At 37.2% G+C, this 22,860-nt stretch overlaps 1 protein-coding gene and 1 pseudogene across 1 annotated transcript; both read left to right on the top strand.

Annotated features, from left to right (window-relative positions):
* The first annotated feature begins 1,942 nt into the window (after nt 1–1,942).
* Nucleotides 1,943–12,230, top strand: LOC128520873 (ATP-dependent zinc metalloprotease YME1L1-like; annotated as a pseudogene).
* Nucleotides 12,231–13,818: 1,588 nt separating this feature from the next.
* On the top strand, nt 13,819–21,285 carry LOC128519915 (uncharacterized). Its single transcript, XM_053493880.1, has 4 exons — nt 13,819–13,871; nt 14,027–14,230; nt 15,423–15,604; nt 15,713–21,285. The coding sequence occupies exons 1-4, from the start codon at nt 13,832–13,834 to the stop codon at nt 21,173–21,175; spliced, it is 5,889 nt and encodes a 1,962-aa protein (XP_053349855.1). The 5' UTR covers nt 13,819–13,831; the 3' UTR covers nt 21,176–21,285.
* Nucleotides 21,286–22,860: the final 1,575 nt, after the last annotated feature.

The raw sequence follows: 22,860 nt of genomic DNA, 5'->3' as shown, positions 1-22,860 counted from the left end.
CTTTTACTATACTGTGTTGTAACGTTCAGAGGTGTGAGAGAGACTGGAAAGCCCATAGTAACATCCAGTCTCAGTACGAGGAATTAAAGAAACTGTGATGCAACATGAGGAGATGCTGAAGGTAAACCTTTCTTCTCAAAATATAACTACTATAATAAACTTATGTGTGTGTACTTTATTCATATTTCGTTTTTCCCAAAACATTGTAAGCTGTTGTATTGCATAACAAGTTAATTTTTCATTCAATTTCTGTGTGTGTGTGGAAATGAATAAAACCAACAAGCTGTGGATGTTAAACTTTCAGGGCTCTCTGGCTAAAGCTGAGCAGAAACCCCATGAGGCAATGATGTTGCACCTGATCCAGAAATCACCTGCACCTTCTTAATTTCTCCCACACCGCCCCATATCTATGTCTCCTCCACTGGCTTCTCTCGTAGCTGCCCGCATCAAATTCAAAACACTGATTCTTGCCTACAAAAGCAAAACTGGCCCCTCGGTTCCCTCTCATCTTCTAGCTCTGCTTGATCCAACCCACCATGTCCCAGGGATTGAGGAAGACGTGCATCTAATCTGTTTTTTTTTTTATCTGGCTGGTGGTGGAATGAACTTCCTTTAGATGTCCGTACAGCCAAGTCATTGGCAATCATTAAATGACGACTAAAGGCCCATCTGTTTTTGTTGTAGTTATTTGGGTTAACATGGCGTCTTAAGCAACAAAATATATATATATATTCCTAACAGTATGTGACCACTGAATCAGTAGGATATATTTATAGATGAAACTTCAAATGCCACGTAAATAAAATATTTTAAAAAATGTTAAAGTGTGTAGTTGGAATAAAAAAAAAGTTTTCAAATATTGGTCTCAATACTCTAAATATACTGGTATCATACACTAAGGTTATAGACAGAGTATGAGTGGAAGAGTGAGTGACATCTCTTCTACTGAGATGTTGTGAGGGAGCCGCTGTCGCCTCCTAGTAGTGCCCAGTATATCCTGTGTAATCGATGCTTAAAACTATCGTTTAAATGGTTTATTTGGTAGACTTAGTTATTATACAAGTTAAAAACACTGAGGCGATGCAATTAAAATTTCATTATATTTGCCCTGAAATACAATTATTTTGGGGTCTCTGTATGATTATTTGGTGTTCGACTACACGTGTTTGACTCGTTCAACTGCTTGGGCTTTAATGTAGATTTATATTAATAATGCATGTTATGCAAATTAAAATAATGAAATAACAAAAAGAAAATTAAAAAGTATAAAGTATTTTGGTTATGATAAGTTTCAGAGATGAAAGTCTAATCTTTATGCTTTCTAGCAAATCTAGCACTGCTGCTTTTCTGATAAGTTTCACAATCCTGTAAGGTCTTTTCAAATTGTGTATGTGGAAATTCCCTTACTTTCACTATTTATTTCTACAGTTTTTTTTTTAACCATGGATCTTTAATAAGCGCTTAAATAATCTCCATTCATGATTTTAGTTTTCTGAGCAGTCCTTACAGATTTTAATAATGTGTTGGACAGTTCTTACCCCAATCCTAAAAATGTCATATCTATTTGTTTTCTGTGCTTGATGCAGGCCTATTTGACTCTTCTGAAGTGGTGACTTTTTTTGGCCAGAGAGTGTATACCCTATGTATATACAAACAACAAGCTGGTAACTTGTTGTATGAAAGATTATTTGCAGCTACATGTCCATATAATTAAAAAAATACATGGTGCAACAGTTCTAGCAATGTATTACAATAATATCCTTATCGTTAGAAATTACTTCAAAAGGTTGGTAAATAGCCCTTTTCATGGTGGCTCCATTTAAAAATAAAACCTGTGTCCCAAGTGTCGCACAGGATGCTGATTGGTCACGTCATTGGTGATGTCACACAGTCCACGGCAGTGAAGCTTTTACGTGATCCCGCCCCTTCTGCGCGACACAAGCGTTAGAGTCCTACGTGACAATCCTGGCAACCCTGACTGAGGCTAACTCATTAGCTAGCTAGTGTAGAGGGGAAACAAAAGGACAGAGGATCGATTTTCCATTTAATGATTCGGAGATCTTCTCCGCCGTTTATAAACAATGTTCTCCCTAACCACATCTTTCCAGCCTCAGGTAGGAAAGGGTTCTGTGTGTTTCCTGGTGTTATATGACTGAATAGTTGAACATGCTGAAGCATGTATATCAGCTAGCTGCTGGGAGTTAGTTACTCAGTTCAGTTCTTTTCTAAGTAGCTTAGCTCAGTCAACGGGGCACAGTGGAAGCAATTCCGTTTTAAAACGTTTTATGTTTAAAGTTTTAGTGTGAGCTCTTAACGTAAATGAATTGTCTTTAACAAACAGGTCAGCTCTATGAAAGTTAGCTAACTTTACCGGTGTGTGTGTGTGTGTGTGTGAGAGAGAGAGAGAGAGAGAGCAGGCTAGCAATGATGCAACAGCAGCTGGTTAGCTAAGCTAGCATCTCTGGATAGAACTATAAAATATATCCAGTTATAACTGATTACACATCGACACCTGGATTTGGTAACTTGTATACTTTGGCTTATTACACATCTAGAATATCTATGTATTTTTTTTGTTAGCTAGCTAATTTGGTGGTTAAGAGCAGTGACAGCGTGCCTTTAGCCTCGGACGGGTCACTCCTAGCTGTCATGTCAGTGTGTGTGTGTGTGTGGACTGAAGCCAATCCGCGCTGGCTGTAATGTCTCGCGATTTCCTTTCCTTCCGTTTCATTTTTATTTAACGGACTCGGTTTCCTGGACCTTTTATATTCACCTGATATTAAGCTTTATTTAATAAACTTACTCTGACTTTTTATTGCACATGAGCCATTTCCTTTAAATAATGCTATTTAAATACTATGAATATTTATTAAGATATTTAAATTTAGCTCTGTATATTTATTCAAATCTACTACTCACAGACTGTGTGATTAAAGTTATGCTATAAACATATGGGCATTATTTATTAACAGAGTTACTTGTTATTATTATTATTGGTGCTATTTATAAGCAAATTTAAGGTTTAGCGTAACCCATTCATGTGGTCATTTTTAAATAAAACTATAAGAAGTAAAATAATAATGATAGTAAATAACTTATCAGCACTTGTGATTTCCACCACTTGGACAAAGTTATATAATTGTAGACTCCCTGGCTAGGCCTCTTAAAAAACCCAGTTTGAGAAGCACGGTTTTGCAGAGATCATGTGTAGTCTGATTAACTGACACTTTTTTGTTGAATTTGTGATGTTGTCCTTCAGGTCACTGTGTCACTGAGTTACATAATCAATGCTGTACACTCACTGAAAGCGTCAGCCAGCGCCACCGCCACCACTGCAGTTCAGAGTCTACATCGAGAGCTTTCAGCTGATCAGCACACACAGTCACACATCCCTGACACACAGGTACACGTCATGGCTGTGTTTTACATTGCACACCTCACACGATTCTCTTGCCTAATCAGTCATTGCTCACTATAATACTTTTAAGTAATAACGGTATGGAAAAATTCATCCACAGCTGTACGGGCCAGTCATGTATCTGTTTCTAGATTTCTGTTTTAATAAAGGACAGTCTTAAATTTTTATATTGAGGAAACTGTTAGAATATTATTTTATAGTATTGCTCCTTTTTTAGGGATTTTGGAGCTGATCAATGATCCCAGATCTGGGATCAGTGTGCGGGATATTGGGATCTGCCATTTAAAATGTTCTGTTTGTGTAGTGTTTATTTTTAATTTTTTTTACATTTATAACAGTAAAAAAATTATTGTAAGCAGCAGTGCACAAATATAAGTATAATATAAGATCTAAAAAGTATCAAATGTAGAAAATTTTTTTGATTGGCAACATATGTATCATCTTTCATTATCTTATGTCCTGTACATTCTAAAGAAACTGAAACCAATAGAATAGCCCATGCTCCACTAAAGAGCAAAAGTATTCCATTCCTTAACTAGCATCAAGGGGCTCTCACAAATGCCAAAATGCTTATCTAAAATGTGACTATCCTACTATACTCAGTTGTTCTAACATGCAGCACATGGAACAAGGCTGCGTCAATGAGTAACAAATTGAAACTGTCTGCACTGAATGTTTTTAAATAAACACAGACATGAGTCATTTTGTATTTGGCGAGCATTAGTAAGCATTGAGGGCAAGCCATTTTTTATAAATATGAGAATTTTTAGTCCAGTCTGGATGCATACTTCTTTTATTATCCAGAATGTGTGCAGCCGTGCTGGCTTGGACAGAGCTGATAACCGCTCTTATTTCTCTCTTTATTATTATTTTCTTTCTGATAATGGTTTTAGCCTTTTTACTCTTCAGTGTAAGGCTGTATTATAACTGAGCGTGACAGCCAGGGAAAACTTTAAAATGTGCAGGGCAGGTGGTCCTCCAGGACCAGTAATAAGACACACTGTTGTAAGTGTGATTTAATCAGTTATGTAATTTAATCAGTTTTTGTTGTTCAGTTAGATTTAATTTCAGAAAGGATTCACACATTTTGAAAAGAATTGGTACACTTTTCAAATATTTAAGTTTTAAAAATTGCTTTAAATACACCATAGTCTCTACAGCAAATACCATCCGCTTTCATCTTATGTGTTTTGTAAGAGTATTCTAATTTTACATTTATGTGTGGTTGGTGCAGTACCATCACCTAATATGTGCTGGTATTGCACCTACCATGCCGAGTGACTGAAGCAGACACTCGGCATGGTAAAAAAAAAAAAGATAACTTGTTATGTATGAGACATAGTATTTAAAATATCAATGCCATTAAAATATAATTTCTAGTTTTAATACTTTGAAACCTGTAAGAAACATAGCTGTATGAGACAAATCAGACAATACACATTGGTGCTATCAGAAAAATTCACAGCTCTAGTAGCCAGTAAGTGCACTGTTAAAATATCAAGTTCAACACTACGTAGTGTTGTGTATTGATGATTGCATAGAAGCTACCCTGGGAAATGTCTTCAGGCATGTTTACACACAAACATTTTAATATTTGTGCAACATTTGGTGAGCCTGGTTGTGACTATCTATTTAGCAGCTTAAGCAGATCCATAAAGACCTGGGGATCTCAGAGCTGAAGCTTGGTGGATTCAGGGAGCTGTTAAACAGGCTGCTGCCGGCACCAGCTCCAAAGGAGAGCTCAGACCCTATCTTCTGTCCTCCATCTTCAACATGGAGAACGTCACACGTTTCCACAGATTCCTTCTTTCACAACAAACATGGTAAAAGTTCCTACAACCCATTGTGTTTTTCAGATATTAATTTAATTGAAAGTTTTAGTGGAAAATACGCTTCAGTGACAGATATGTGTTCATGATATGTTGGCTTGTTTATTTTATAATGTGACAATAAAAATGGTTGTTTTTTAATGTTTGCTATACCAGGTTTCTCTCGGAGAATACCAGGTCGATTTGGTCGTTCCGTTCAATTCCATAGACAAAACTCTCGTCCTCTTCAGGTTCTCTGCTCAGATCTTCAGCATATGCAAGGTAATACAGAGAAGCTACATTTATAAACTCTTGACCCATAGTGTTTAGTGAAGGTTAGCAATCTTCCTGGAATTTTATCACAAATCATCTGATTGTATTTAATACTTTTTCATTGTATTCAATGATTTTCTTTTTACATGCAATGCAGTTACAAATGTATTATGTGATTGTGTGTTTCTCCCAAAAGTGTTGATCCAAAACCGAGGTTTTAAGACGCTGAGGTCCAAGACCAGACGCCTTCAGTCCAGCTATGAGAATCCAGCAGAACCCGAGAGCTATACATCGCTATTAATGAAGGTTAGAAATCAGTGTCGAGGTGTAGAATTAAGAAATAACTCACAAATAAAAGTGTGGGTATACTAGGGGTGCAATGGTGCAAAAAAAAAAAAATCGCCTTTGTTTGGTTCGTTTTTGAGACAGTAAAGTGAATAAAAAGACATAATGTCTCATCTTTCTCAACAGGGTAAATGGTAAGCTTGTCTTTTCTTGCAATGCCACCATAACTGAAATCTGGGGTTTTCTCTGTATACAGTACAATGTAACGTTAAATCAACATGGATGCACACAGCATCAGAAAGAGTAAAAAGATCTTACTTGTAAATGCGTTGTGGCAAGGAATGTGCCATACTTTTTACTCTTCATGGTTTGCGAAAAAAAATCACATACTCGCTGAATAGCATACAAAAATGGGGAGGGTCCTGTTTCTCAATTTATTGGTTAAACTTGCTGATGATGCATTTCTGACCGATGAATTACCGCTTTTTAAATAAACTTGCTCATCTGAATTTTCAAATATATACAAATTCCATGTCTATAATAAGCAATCCTCTGCTCCAAGAGAAGTCCTCAGGAACTGTCTGTTCTAGTAATTAAAATTTACAGGGTTAATGGAGCAAATCACCCAGCACTGAACAGAACATCCTGTACCACCCCTGGGGTGTACTCAATTGTTAAATGATTTTGTCATAATTTCTTATGAAAGTCAAAACTTGTTTCTCTTTTATATCCCTTCAGATTTTCTCTTTTTACATTCCTCATGTGTAACAGGGTATTCTTACGAGGGATAAAGCTGATGCTGAAAGTCTTGACCAGTTACTGAAACAGAGGAATCTTCCAGAGAATCAGCAAGATGCCTTTAAGACCGGTTTTACTGAGGGCTTCATGAAATCTCAAGCCCTAATGCAGAAGACACAAGGCATGACGTTTAAATAGTCTTTGAGACACTGATACTGTATGTGTTGATAAATTCTAAAGATTGGCTAATGTTTTAAATACTTCCATGCTTACTTTCACCTTTACTAAAAAAATATCAAGACTAGCCTTAACAAGAAATTTTCTTTATTAACATATGTAAATGCACAGGAATGTGCCATGTTTAGGTGAAGCGCTTGCGTGAAAATAAGATGTTTCACCTAAAATAATATTGTGTTTTCTTTAACAGATTCACTTAAGAGGACTCGTCTGGTTTTGCTTGTCCTCTTACTTGTTGGCATCTATGGTTTGTCAAGAACCCCATTTCTCTCGGGTAAAGGCTCGTTTTCTGATACTGGTTTGTTTCCTATCTTACTTATTTTCAGTGTTTGCATGTATGGCAAAAATCTGTTATATTGAAGTGAATAATTAAAATTTGTATTGCATGTTTGTTTGGTCCATACTAAGGTCGCACGGAAAATTTACCATTTTTCTATTGATTGCGCTGAAAATAATAGTGACTCATGTCTAGTATTAATAGTAGACATAATGTGACCGATACTAGTTCAGTGATCAATAAATGTATACATACATTTGACTGGTAAGTAACTGATTGGCAAATTGCTGTTGCCATTCCTTTAAAATAATCAAACTGTATAAAATAATCCTTCCACAGTTTCTAAAGTGATTTTTCTGAAATGTTACTCCATTCTCAAAGATCAACATAATTGCAATAATGTTATACATTAAATATATCTTTCATAAATGCTTTGCAAACTACACTTTTCTGTTTTGTTCACTAACAGTCCGATTCCGGAGTACATCTGGTCTGGATGCCGCGCTGGATCCAATCCAAATGAAAAATGTCACATTTGAGCATGTGAAAGGGGTGGAGGAGGCAAAAAGCGAGCTTCAGGACATTGTTGAGTTTTTGAGGAATCCTCAGAAATTTACTGCACTTGGTGGAAAGCTTCCTAAAGGTACAGATCTACAATCAAATAAGATTCCGCTTATCAATCAAATGAATGTTTTGCTTTGAAAGCTTTGACTAAGTTAGAACCATGTCTGCAGGTGTCCTCCTGGTCGGTCCTCCTGGTACTGGAAAGACTCTACTGGCCAGAGCTGTGGCAGGGGAGGCAGATGTGCCATTCTACTATGCGTCAGGGTCAGAGTTTGATGAGATGTTTGTGGGTGTTGGAGCAAGCCGCATCAGAAACCTATTCAGTAAGTATGAAGTACTTAAGTGAAGCTTGTGTAATTAGGTCTGTAAAGATTGTTATATGAGCTACACACTCGTTCATTAAGCAAAACATAGTGAGATTTTCTTGGTTTGGTTTTCTTTTTCCTGTAGAAGAGGCAAAAGCTAATGCCCCTTGCGTGATCTTTATTGATGAGCTGGACAGTGTGGGTGGAAAGCGGATAGAGTCGCCCATGCATCCATATTCACGTCAGACCATTAACCAGCTCCTAGCAGAAATGGATGGGTTAGTAGTTTGTGCTGTTGTCAAAGTAATTACAGAAATTTGCATAAGTATTAATTATAGTTATTTTTATTATTTCTTGTATAATTTCAGATTTAAACCAAATGAAGGGGTTATTGTTATTGGGGCAACAAATTTTGCAGAAGCCTTGGACAAGTAAGTAAATTCTTTGGAAAATGAGTTTAAATTATCTTTTTTTTTTTCTTTCCTTCGTTTCATTTTTTTCTATTTGACAATTTTATTATTATTAATATTTAAAAGTTTTAAATTAAACATTAAAAGTCTTGAAGATTAAGAATAGATCTGCAAATAGTTTTAAAAACGTTTTTGATTAAAAACAGTGGGTCTTTTAAATTGTGTTTTAAAAGAAAACCCTCCCTTACAAGAACCAAGGAAAAAAAGTATAATGAGAGTATAGTACAACCTGTTTTTATTTCTTGACTTATTTTCTTTGTGTCTGTGTGCATATGTTCCTGTGTGTATTAAGTGCTCTTATAAGGCCTGGGAGGTTTGACATGCAAGTCACAGTCCCCAGACCTGATGTAAAAGGACGCACTGAGATCCTCAATTGGTACTTAAAGAAAATCAAAATGGACCCTGGTGAGAAAATATTATATAATTATTGTAATAATATTGGGGGGGAAAAATTGTGCTTTACCTGCATTTTGTTTGCATTTTTTTAGATGTGGATGCAGAAATTATTGCCAGGGGAACTGTGGGCTTTTCAGGAGCAGAGCTGGAGAACTTGGTGAATCAGGCTGCACTAAAGGCTGCTGTAGATGGAAAGGAGATGGTGACAATGAAAGAGCTTGAGTTTGCTAAAGACAAGATTCTCATGGGTAAATTTTCTCACTGTATGGATATGGGAGAGGCATTGTACATGGAGGACATGACTCCTGAAATGTCTTCAACTAATTTCTAACTTTTTTTTTTTTTCTAGGCCCAGAGCGCAGGAGTGTGGAGATTGACAAAAAAAACAAAACAATCACTGCATATCATGAATCCGGGCATGCCATTGTGGCATATTATACTAAAGATGCCATGCCCATAAATAAAGCTACCATCATGCCGCGAGGACCCACCCTTGGTCATGTAATTATCATGTATTATTATTATTATTATTGAATAATAACCGTTTTTGTTATTGTCAGTGCTAAAATAAATGTACAAAAAGAAAACTATCAGAAGAGTACTGAATTTATGTTGCCTCTTTTCACTCAGGTGTCTATGCTCCCAGAAAATGATCGGTGGAGTGAGACCCGTGCTCAGCTGCTGGCTCAGATGGACGTGAGTATGGGTGGCCGAGTGGCAGAGGAACTCATCTTTGGGGATGAAAACATCACTACAGGTGAGCATATGTACTTTTTGCAGATTGATGATGTATGTTATGTTTATTTACGTCACTTCTAAAGTGCTGTTTGTTCTTTACAGGAGCATCAAGTGATTTTGATGGAGCCACTAAGATTGCAAAGATGATGGTTACTCGCTTTGGAATGAGCAACAAGGTATGATTACGGATTATATGTCAGATATTGTATCATGAGTACCCTGCATTTTATGACTAAATTCATGTTTCCTTTTTTCAGAACATGCATTTGTTTCTGATGTAAGACTGCGTCAACTTCTATTGCTTGGAGAGATTTTGTTTGTGTAATGGGCTGCAGCTGCACTAGAACTTTTTAAAACACTTGATTGCTTTATTTCATTAAACGCAAAGGGAGAATTTAACAAGCAGCCCTTTTACTTTTTTCTTTACATTTCCTTTAATTCATATATTTAAGCTTAATCCCAGTTATCATTTAGTCTCTTTTGCGATTCGCATATAGCCCTTTAAGGAATATGTAATGCTTACTGTGATAGTGTATGTTTATAGTGTTTGGGCTGAGAGAATATTTACAGGTATATGCCAAGGCATTGTCTCCACACACTCAGTTCTTATGGTTACTTCAGTGTATACACTAGGGGGCAGTGTTACATAAGCTTAAGCACAATTAAAAGACAGCAAAATCAAAGACTAGTTCTGTATTTATAAAAATGTCAGGCAGCATGAATCTAAGTTTATTTTGAAAAGGTGCCATAATATGTTTGTATCCTGTGTGAGATTTAAATATGAGGTACAGGGGGAATAAAAAATTATTCAGTTTGATCATTTGGCTGAGCATATTCCTAGATTGGAAATCTGGTTGGTTTTAATTTTTACTGTTTGCTTTATTGTTGAACATTTTCCCGTTTGCACTCTAAGACTATTGTTAAACCCAACATGAGGACTGTTTGATCATTCTTTGTATCCTGCAGTATTTCCCATGTTTACTTTCTTTGTGTAACTTAATGTAAATCTGTTTTCTCTGCCTTTTCCAGCTGGGTGTCATGACCTACTCTGACCTTTCTAAACATAGTCCAGAAACACAAGCTGCTGTTGACCAGGAAGTGAGAATTCTGCTGCAGGTAACTTTCAGTGTCCCAGCCACTCTTTAAAGCATGCTCAAAGTGTTAAGACATGCACATGCTGATCCTGTTCATATTCTGTCCTTATCAATTTTTTCATCAGGATTCCTATGAGCGTGCTAAGAAACTTCTCAAAGCATACAGCAAAGAGCACAAAAAACTGGCAGATGCTCTGCTCGCCCATGAGACTCTGGATGCAAAAGAAATTCAGATGGTTCTGGAGGGCAAATCTCTAGACCCCAGATGATATTGTTCTCAAGAGTGTCAAAGGAGCTTAAGACCTTCATTTGTTTTCACTTAAACAGAAGCGATGGAATGAGGAAGGACGTTAATATCCTGCTCAGTTCTTCCACTATCCATCAGCAGAAACATATATTGAATAATGTTCTATTTAATTTTCATTTTTATAATGTCTCAAACTGGAAGGCTTAACCAATTTCAAAGCCAGCTTCATATATCTTTTTGGGTTATACTGAGTCTCCCAAGACAATTTTAATGAATGCCTGCAGGTTTAACAACTTTGTAGCCTTTATTTACCAGTGCAGAGTATGTATTTGCACAAAAATTTTACACATCAATTATCTCTTTTGACAAAATAACTCTACCAGGGCATATTGCAAAGTAGTGGTATGTTAACATTCTTGACCATCCAATGTGTGCAGAAAGGCAATGTTATCCCTTCCACCTGGTGTAGATTTCAATTACTGTTACAAGTCCTGTAAAACTATGAAAATAAGAATGCTAGTTTTGCCTACGAGATCAAGCTATGAATAAGATGGTGAGGAAACTGCATTCCATAGATACTGACCTCTTCATTTCAATAGAGCTATTAAACATGCCAGATCTTCTTGATCTAATCTAACAGAATGGGGTCGCTATACTATGGTAGCCTTTAATGGATCTGAAGCACATTGCTAGTAAAAAAAAGAAAATCTTTGAAAAGTAATTCTCTTTCCAAACTGCAACATGAAAATATTTTACAGAATTTGCTTAATTGAAAAATTGTTACCTCAAGTGTAGTCTACCTGAAGTTATCCTTAAGTCTGATCGGACTGGTACATACAAGCTGAACTATCTGTCAAAAACTTTGATGCAATCTTGGCAGTAAAGGTTTTTTTATTATTATTATATAAGAACCATGACTTTGCATCAGTACACCTGTGTTCTTTCAATAGTAGCCTAAATATCCAAGTATTGGCTTCTATAAAGGTTTTTTTTGTCTCACTATTCATGGAGGAGTTTTCAATCCCTTTAATTTTCATTTAGAGGTAACTTAAAAAGTAAAGTTGGAGAATTAACCAAAATTCTTATTTTGTCTTTTATATCCACTGATAGGTTTTGTAGTTATATGAGCAAAGATGATTTTACTTGGTGACCTATTTATTTGTCTACTATTAGTTTGATGTGGTGCTCATGGAAGTCATCAGTGTTTGTCTTAAGTAACTGTGGCCAGTTTTGTGGCTGGTAAAGGAACTTTGATGGCAACCCTGTATATAAGAGTCTATGTAATGTTGTCTGTGTCTGCTCTGTAAATTAATCCTATGTGAGAATGATTTTTCTTGTTAAAATGAGCAATGATGGAAAAAGTAATAAAGTGACTGGAAATGGACAAAATAGGAAGTGTGGGATTTTTCTTCTCTAACAGAAGGTAAATGTACAGGTTTTTAGCAAGATTTCCTATGCTTGAGACATAAATGGTAGGCTGTACTTTAAGAGATTTTTGCATAGTTAGATATTTAATTTAAAAAAAGTCCCAAGATATCCCTTTACCTCAAAATAACTCATTTAAATGATTACTGCCCATAATTAAGGAATGGGTTGAGTAATTTTCTGCTTGGTGATTTTCTCATCAATGATGCATGATAACAAAAGCTCCTCTATCTGACATAGTTCTATAATGCAACTGTATTATTGCAGGTTAGAGGAAATGCCACTATTATGCCCCCTTATAGGAAGTGCCCCATAATTCTTTTTTTATCTTTGTCTAGCCATGCAATTAATGGCTTTTGTTTCAAACTACCTTAATTGTGGGTTGCATAAAGAACCTGTATGTAACCCAATATGCCTCTCCTGAATGACTTTAAACAATTCTCACTCACGAGGAGGCTTTATAAAGGCCCTGGGATGTAGTGAAGGCATGAATCATGATGAAAATACACTATGATTAGCAGACAGGGTTTGCAGTAAGTAGAGTGGTGTCTAAGCTTCAAAATCTGCTGAGGCAAACAGCATGGATGAAGAAATTGCTGTAGTCGGCATTGGGTGCAGCTTCCCAGGGGGTAAGTGCTAGTGCGTTCCACACAGATTCTTCCCTGAGTAATTTGACAATAATGCTTATATGTGGCATCTTTGCAGGTGAGGGACTTGACAAATTCTGGAAAGTTCTTGTTAATGGAAAAAATTGTGCTGTGAATATTCCGGAACAGAGATTTGATGTAAGCCAGTGGTACGATCCTGATAACACCATACTTGGGAAAATACAAACTACTAAGGCTGCCTTCATAGATGGGTAAATCAATCATTTTGTCTTTGTTGTCTTTATCTCTGTTTAATTTGCTTGGGGTTTTTTTGTTTTGCTTTATAAAACGTATTTGCTTTTAAAACTTGTACATTTTAAAACTGATTTCCATAAATAGAATCATTCTATTGTTAAATCTGATGTTACTGTACAATGGCAAATGTTCTGTAAAAATACTTTTGATATTTGAACAAGTTATGACGTTAACCTGCAGTGTTACAGCTTTAACTGGAGACTATTGATGTCTTTATAACTGTAAGTGTTTAGTTAGTGTTCATGGTCCATTAACAGTTCACAGGGATCTTGGCTAATTAGACAAAGGCCCATTAATTTAAATCATGTTTGTTTGTTGGATTTAAATGAGTGGCAGGAACATTTGTTTAATGACTAACACCAAATGTATCCTCCCGAGAGCAGGCTCTTATCTGAAGATAGTAATTCCATGATATCTTCTTCCTCGCTTGTGGGGAGGATTTTGCTTTCAGTTTTCTCCTCAGTAATTACAATCCTCTCTGGGGTTCCGTTCAGGTATATTAATTATGAGGCACTTTGCTTTTTTTCTATCAGGTTCAATGAGTTTGATCACAGGTTTTTTGGCATTTCTGAAGCCGAGGCCAATTTTATGGATCCCCAGCAGAAGCTTCTTCTGCAGTGTTCCTATAGAGCACTGGAGAATTCTGGCATTCCCATGGAAAAAATCAGTGGCTCCAGAACAGGTGTTTACATAGGTAATGATAACAGTATTTCTGTATATTTTAAAATTATGAGCATAAAGAAAGCTTTATGTGTAGCACATCAGTGGCACTGGCATGATACTAATGTACTATATAAGCTGCAGAAGCAAAACATATGTTTTGTATATTTTGATTATGCTTTTTTTCAGGGCTCATGAACAGAGACTATGAAACACTACTAAACAACAGCCCCAGTACAATAACCCATTATAATGGCACGGGGACAGCTATGAGTATCGCAGCCAACAGGATCTCCTACACATTCAACCTCACTGGGCCTTCATTTGCCATAGACAGTGCTTGCTCTTCCTCCTTAGTTGCAGTCCACTCCGCTTGCCAGGCAATCAGACAAGGTGAGGCATTTCTTTAACTTGTAGCCTAATTGAAAATGTCTGACTGCAGCTAATAAAATATTAAGACCCAAATTTTGAACATTGGGCAAAGTTCTTCCTGGGGTGACAAGTTTCAGCAGAAAACAAAGCTATGTATTGTTTCCAAGACACTTTTATCAAGTGTATGTAGAGTGCTATCTGGTGTCTGCAATAAAACCAAATAGCTTATCAGCCCCAGATAACCTGCATAAGCTGATTTTTCCATAACCACTCTAGTATCACAATTAGGATGTTTAATTATTATCTTCTTGTATGATCACTTATAAGGGAGATTAATAGATGTACTTAACCCTGGATGGTGTGAAGAATCACATTTGGTAACCTAGAAGTGCCAGATCAGTAATTATGAATATATATATATATATATATATATTTTTTTTTTTTTTTTTGAAAATATCGTACGTAATTTTTGAAAATGCGTGTTTTTATCTTTAAATAAATGTGCCCATATATGGTAACATCACTGACCTTGATTTGCAGCATAAAAAATAACAAACAAGGAAAGTATTTGAAAAAAACATCACAAAGGGTAAAAGTCTTGACATTTTAAAAATTAAATTTCCTAGTATTTCCAAGTGAATTAACCAGCTATGATTTTAGGGCAAGAAACGTTTATTTGTATAGCACATTTTATACACAGTGGTAATTCAAAGTGCTTTCCATAAAAGAGGAAAAAATATTCATAAGAAGAAATATATAAAAAAAATAACACTAAAACTTTTAAAATAAAAAATAAAAACAGTTTGTAGTGGCACTTTTATAAACTACTTAAAATTTGATTTAAAATAAAAATAAAACAGTTGAAAATATGAGAAACATAAAATACAGTGCACTCAGTTCAGACGTGGCTCAGTGCTTATTTAATTAATGCACAGTTAAACATGAGTTTTAAGTCTAGATGTGACTAATGTTTTAGCACATCTGATCTCTTCTGGAAGCTGGTTCCAACAAAACTCCCCTTGTTTTGTGTGAACCCTTGGTATTTCTAACTGACTCGAGCCTAACGATCTAAGTGATCTGTTAGGTTTATATTCAGTGAGCATATCTGCAATGTATTTACATAACTCATTTAAAACATTCAAGTGACAAGCTGTGAGGCAACTCGTGATTTTTTTTTCTTCTTGGTTGAGGACATATTTTCTCCTCTCACTAGGTGACTGTGAGATGGCACTTTGTGGAGGAGTTAGCTGTATTCTTGAACCACGGATCTTTGTGGCTCTCAGCAAAGCTAAAATGATTTCCCCTGAAGGCACCAGTAAACCCTTCTCCAAAACAGCAGATGGATATGGGAGAGGTGAAGGCTGTGGGATAGTTCTTCTAAAAACTTTGAAAAAAGTAAGCTATTTTTAATGATGATAATATGGTATGTCATGGCATATTCAACTTTTATATTTAGAAATTTGTATTCTTTTTTTTTTTTTTTTTTTTTTTTTTTTTAAAAAGGCTCTTCAGGACTTTGACCATATATGGGGCATAGTCTGCAAAACGGCAGTAAATCAAGACGGCCGCACTGTCACTCCGATCACAAAGCCATCTATGGTCCAGCAGGAGGAGCTGCTAAATACAATTTACTCTACAGGGACCTACCTGTCTGATATCCAGTACGTAGAGGCTCATGGGACCGGGACTCCAGTGGGAGATTCAGTAGAAGCAGGAAGCATCTCTAAAGTCATTGCCAAGGCACGGCCCTCAGAGTTAGGGCCGCTCCCTATTGGCTCAGTTAAGAGTAACATCGGACACACGGAATCTGCAGCAGGAGTGGCAGGACTGATTAAGGTACTTCTAATGATGAAGCATGAAACCATTGTACCTTCAGTATTCTACTCAGAGGAAAGTTCTAGCATAGATGTTCAAGCTCTCAATCTAAAGATTCCTACCAAAGCTGAAACATGGTATTGCACTGGTTCCACTGAGAGGGTGGCTGGAATTAATAGTTTTGGTTTTGGCGGAACTAATGCACATGCAATCATCAGAGAATATAAACATGCCTCTTCTAAATTAGAAAGGTTTGGTTCTAGGAAATTGTTCCCATTATCTGCTGCCACAAGTAAATCCCTTGAGATGTGTATTGCTGACACTTATCTAAGAATCGGCACTGAAGATAAAGTTGACCTAACGACTCTTTTGTATACGTCGGCATGCCGAAGAAGTCACACTAAACATAAATATAGGAAAGTGTATGTTACGGCATCTTTTTCAGATTTAAAGGAACAGCTGAGAACTAGCCTAAACAAGAGGTTTGATGCTTTTAAATCAGACCCCAAGGTAGTCTTTGTCTTCTGTGGGAACGGGGTTACATACAGGGGAATGTGCAAACAGCTCCTAAAAGAGGATCCTGTTTTCAGAGAAAAGATCCGCGAGATAGAAAACTATTTTCAGGATTACAGAAGTACAAGCATTTTACAAAAGATACAAAGCAGCTTTGACAACGATGATTTCTCAAAGCCAGACATTGTCCAGCCCCTCCTTTTTGCTACTCAGGTTGCCACGGCTCATTTGCTCAAGCACTGGGGCATTAGACCCACTGCTGTACTCGGGCACTCTGTTGGAGAAGTTGCTGCAGCCCATTGCTCTGGGCTTTTGTCTCTAGAGGAAGCGGTGAAAGTAATCTATTATCGGAGTGTTCTCCAAAGCAAAGTCACTGGAGGGAAGATGCTTGTTGTTGGTAATATAACTGTCTCTAACATTTTGGAAATTCTTCCAGCTTACACAGGAAAAGTGTGTCTTGCTGCTTTGAACAGTCCTCTGTCATGTGTACTATCAGGGGAGAGTGATGCTATTGAAAGCATGCAACAAATGTTAAAGAACTCATTTAAGGCAAAGAATATGTTCCTTCATGTCTTGGATGTTCCTGCTGCCTACCACAGTCACATGATGGATCCAGTACTGACTCAAATTAGAGACAGCATTGGGAATTTAAATAGGCATGAACTGGAATGCGAGTTATTTTCTACAGTAACAGGGAGGATGTGTAGTATGGGAGATTTTGTCACTGGGGAGTACTGGGCAAGAAATATCAGAAATCCAGTAGTATTTGATCAAGCAGTAAGAGCAGTGGCTAGTAATAAAAAGAATGTAATCTTTGTTGAAATTGGCCCAAAAAGGGCTCTCCAGAGGAACATTATGGAGACATTAGGAAATGACACAGTGGTGCTTTCCTCGATCCAGCCAGACAAAGATCATGATGCACTACTTACTGTTGTATCCGAACTGTTTGAGCTTGGAGTCAATGTAGACTGGGATAGGTTCTATAATGGGTTTCAGTCCTTGCCAGCTTCATACCCAGTCTATCAGTTTGATTGCCCTAAAAAGGATGTATACTTTGAAGAAGTAAGACTAGGTAATGAGGTGATCGCTCTCTGCCCCCATCCCCTGGTAGTTCCACATAAATCTAATAACAGAATGTACAAATGCAATCTGTCAGTAGAAGCCACACCTTACCTTTGGGAGCACAAGAACAATGGTATAGTCATCGCTCCGGGTGCTCTGTATACTGAACTGGCTTTGGCTTCTGTTATGGAATCTGTCATCTCAAAGATACCTCTTGCTTCACTGCAACTTACGATAAGCTTTCAGAATTTGCTTATTCTTAGTAAGAGCTCTCACTGTCTGAAAGTGCAGCTTGAACCACATGAGGACAGCACTTTGTTTCAGATACAGTCCTCTGCTACAACGCATGCGTCAGGCACCATTGCCTATGGAAAAGGACCAGCTATGACTGACCACCAGGACATTTTCTTGGACCACATTTTAAAGAGATGTCAATCAGTCATACCAATGGAACAGGTATATGTTATGCTTAAGCAGGCAGGGTTTGAGTATGGGCCTATCTTTCAACAGCTGGGTGACATTCAGTATGGAGAAGATTTCAAAGAAGCAGTAGCTGATATCAGGATACCAGATCAATTGCTAACCCAGCTTAACAAGTACTGCTTGCATCCTGTTGTATTAGATTATTTTATGCAGATGACCTCAGTTTTAACCCTGAGTAACAGCACTATTAGACATGGATTTCCCTCTGAAATTGGCAGCATGGTGATAACTGCACCTCTATGCAAGGAAATGGTTATATATATGAGGCTTACGCAGGAAATGCCAGAATACTTTGAGGTATGTGGTTGCTTCACAGACAGAAAAGGACACACCCTTGTGGAACTGAAGGATGTTAGAATCACACTTGTAGGAGACGATGCAAAAGTTACTGACTTTTACTTCTTTCATAATGAAAGATTCATTGTCCCTGCTATTACCAGCATGCACAGCAAACCAAAAGCTGTTGTCTTTGAGGACACTTTAGGCATCGCTAATGCCCTGAAGGCATATTTACATTCATCATCTGTATTTTTTTCTCCTGCTGATGACGGTTTTTCTTCTTCACAAGTTTCAGACCTTCTATTGCACTTGGATCAATGTTCAGCTGATATAGAGAAAATTCTCTTTATCTGCAGCTGTCAAAACCTCAGCTTTCTTAGAACCCAGACAGTTCTGGAGCAGTTGGCTGACAACTGTGAGCTTTTCCGTCAAATTGTTTTGACTATGAGAAAGTGCAAGCACTTGCACACTATTCATGTCATAACTTACAGATCCTCTGACAGCTCTGTTGATCACATTAGTCCAGGATTTGTGCTATCAGGTATGACGAGGGCCTGCGCTGCTGAGTTGTCGGAAATTTCTTTTCAGTTGATAGACCTTGGCACAGTGTCAAGTGAGGATATAAAAGCACTGGCTTATGTAATTTGCTCCTATAAAATCTATGAGTACCCAGAGGTCATGATAAGTCAAGGACATGTCCAATCAACAGTGATAACGCGAACAGCCCTTAATAATATAGTCGAAGGTGTAAACTCTTCATGGTCAGAGTGCTTCACTCTACAGACAGCCAACCCATATGAAATGGCTTGCTTGTCAGCCATACCAACTAACGAGGTAGTTGATTTCATTGATGAAAAAAATGTGGCAGTTCGGCTCTGTAAAATTAGCATGCACACCTCAGACTATTTTCCAGTCAGTCAGTCTGAGCTTAAATTTGGTCAGACTCTATATTGGAACAAACACGCATCTCAGAACCACAAACTTTTAGCCCTTGATTTTAGTGGCATTGTTACAGCTGTGGGAAAGGATGTACAAAAACTGAAAGTAGGAGACCATATAGTCTCCTGTTACCCCATTGTAGCAGGCTCCAGGGTTACCCTTCCAGAGGAGGCTTGTTATAAAACAAAGAGACTTGAGTTTTTAAAGAAAACCCCTTGTGTTTCTTATATTATACTTGCATGGGAGATTCTGCACAGTGCATTACCTAAGATCAAACGAAACAAAACATTGGGTATTTTCTCCACAACTCCAGACTCTGCTCTCATGCAGGTGTTAACAGTCATAGCAAAGGAGTCAGGATGGAATGTTATCACGGCAATAGAACTAAACACACTTGGCCAACATTTAGACCAGTGCCCTGTCCTAGTTCTCATACCACCTTATGATAAGTTATGCCTGTCACAGTTAAGTAGTAAGGCCAGTACAAAACACATTTTTCTTGTATGTGGAAATAATGCACCGCCAACAAATATTCTTCCAAATGACAGTGAGAATACATGCTTCCACTTTGTTCAACTAGGCAGCATTTTCCAGAAATCCCATCTCCATACACAGAGTTCTGATGTAAGCAGATGGCTAAAAAGGTTGAACTTGGATAGCTACTTTTTATCCTTACCAAGCAAGGTTTTCCAGTCTCCCCAAACTGAAGGCGATAATATCGGATCATACTTCACTGCTAAAACTGTATCCATGATTGTTCTAGATAACAATGGGTCTAGGAAGTCTCAGATACAGCTACACCCAGGACCAATCCAGCTCTTCTCAAAGACTGCAGTGTACATAGTTTCAGGTGGTTTATCTGGATTGGGACTTGAAACAGTGAAGTTCATTTCACACTGCGGTGGGAAGTGCGTTGCCACACTGTCAAGGAGTGCTCCATCTGAGGAGACACAGCTACAATTCAACAACCTTAAAAAGAGATATGGAGTAAGAATAATCACTCTCCAGTGTGATGTGTCTGTATCGGATGAGGTACTGAAGGCAGTCACCATTATTGGACAAAGCTTCCCTTCCTGCCCAATAAAAGGGGTTTTTCACAGTGCTGCTGTTCTGCATGACGGGCTACTTGAAACACTTGATAAGTCTCTCTTTGAAAAAGTCTTCCGTCCGAAGATCAGTGGTGCATTGAACCTTCACTACTCTACTTTAAACAGCAAACTTGATTATTTTGTATGCTACTCATCAATTTCTTCTTTTATTGGCAATGCGTCCCAGGCTAATTATGCAGCAGCCAACTCATTTCTAGACACTTTGTGCCACTATCGGCGTAACGCTGGGCTTGCTGCACAGTCCATCAATTGGGGACCTCTTAAATTGGGACTTCTGTTCAACAAAGAAGATTTTCAAAAGTTTTTAGAAGCCAAAGGTTTGATGACGATGGAAATTCCAGAAATCCATGAAGCTTTAAAGCACTGCTTATTGGAAAACAAGCCTCAGCAAGCTGTGTGCAAATTCAACTTCAGAAACTTAAAGAACAACGTTCTCTCTCAGAATGCCTCTCTAAAATTCAGACTAACTGCCTTAATTGAGAAAGAATTTAAAGACAAAACAGGTCATGAGTCCAGGAAAAAACAGTCATCATTTGATGATTATATTAGAGGCATTCTAGGTCACATTTGCAATGCTGATGCCGATGAGTTTGATGCTGAAACCTGCCTTACTGCTCTGGGCATTGATTCAATGTTGGCTATGACATTGCAGAATCAAATCTTTCAGGATACTGGTGTAAATATTCCACTTATTACTTTACTTGACCCTAACATCACTCTAAACTCACTGGTCACGCTTCTAAATGAAAGCAATGAGGAAAAATAAACAACGTAAAAAAAACATCTTTGGATCTTAAATCTGTGACAATTATTTGATCAAATATAGAAAAATGTATAACATTGATGTACACTCAAGATGACATTTATGAAAATATTATGGAAATAATTGTACATTTGTAAAAAAAATAAAAATAATTATCTTTACTGGGTGTTTTGCACGGCAAAAAATTTAACCATTTAAAAGTTTGAATTAGAACTTGGCTGCTGTATAACGAATAATAAAACTATGATCTTTAAAATAATGTGGTGGTGTTTTTTTTTTTTTTTTTTACACAAAAACTTGAGCAGTAGACAGCCTTATATGCACAGTAACACACAGTATGATTGCACATGAACCCCTGCCATCCGTTATCACCCAAATGAGAATGGATTTCCTGTTGAGTCCGGTTTCTCTCAGGGTTTCTTCCTATTGCCTTCTCGAATAGTTTTTCCTTGCCACTGTCGCCATCGTCATCATCCAATCTTATCATTTTGATTCATACACATTAACATTTCAAACAAACTTAAATAATTCTTTTGATTGTGTAAAGCTGCTTTCCAACAATGTCAATTGTTAAAAGCGCTATACAAATAAATTGAATTCAATATACAAAGGAATCAAATGTATGCAAGGTTAGGGATTTACACAAATAGAAATGTATGTAAACAACAAGACATACAAACATGCTGTCCTTCAATTAGAACTATTGTAATGCATCTAATGTCTTTACAGTGGTGGTCAAAAGTATTAGGACAACATATGCCATGTATTATAGTTCTCCCTATGCACAAATCAAGTGATGTCACTAACTAGTTCAAGCCTGTCTGTCTGAAAAGTAGTGCTATTTAAAATCAGCTGGTTTAATTAATAGATGTAACAAAAAATGTTTACTTTCTAAATCCGGAGTGTCCGCCTCTGTACACAAATGCCTATAACTACCGAGTTCTCAGCTCAATTATGAACTTCAGTGCAAAATTCTTCTTCAGGAAGCAATCAGCATGAATTGTGTGACTGACACCAGCGTGCTGCAGATGTCTTTTTGACTCTATACCCAGTCGGATCCAATAGGTTCTGAAGAATAAATGACTTCATACTTAGTACTGATTGCTGTATAGAAATTTAGTTGCATAAAAAAATTATATTCGTGTTACCTTGATTTTGATTTTTTAAGGAAAAAAAAGAAAATGTCAGTAAAACATTGACCTTTATTTTTTTCTCAACATTTTTCATCACCATGATATTTTACACTTATGCACAAGAAGTGGGTGTTTTTGTGGTCTTTTTATGGATGGGTAAATGTTACCCACAAAAGCTGAGCTGCCTTTGTGCTTTTATACAGAAATGGTTATGGGGGGAAATAAAAAAAATAAAGTGTTTATTGTATTAATTGAAGCATTAAAGTATAAATACTGATTAATTTTAGATTTACAACATCTAAGCAAATTCTCTCCCTGCTTGGTGGGTTTCCTCCTCGTACTCTGGTTTCCTTCCACAGTCCAAAGACATGTGGATTAGGCTAATTGGTGTTCCCAATTTGCCCATAGTTTGTGAATGAGCATGTCCGAGTGAGAGTGTGTGTTTCTGTGTGCCCTGTGATGGACTGGCACCTTGTCCAGGGTGTACTTCCTAATGCCCTAATTCTCCTGGGAGTGAAAGTGAGTGAGTAAAATCATCTAAGCATTACCACCCTG

Source organism: Clarias gariepinus, chromosome 4 (assembly GCF_024256425.1).
Source record: "Clarias gariepinus isolate MV-2021 ecotype Netherlands chromosome 4, CGAR_prim_01v2, whole genome shotgun sequence".
Classification (NCBI taxonomy): domain Eukaryota; kingdom Metazoa; phylum Chordata; class Actinopteri; order Siluriformes; family Clariidae; genus Clarias; species Clarias gariepinus.
This window is presented reverse-complemented; position numbering and strand designations above follow the sequence as displayed.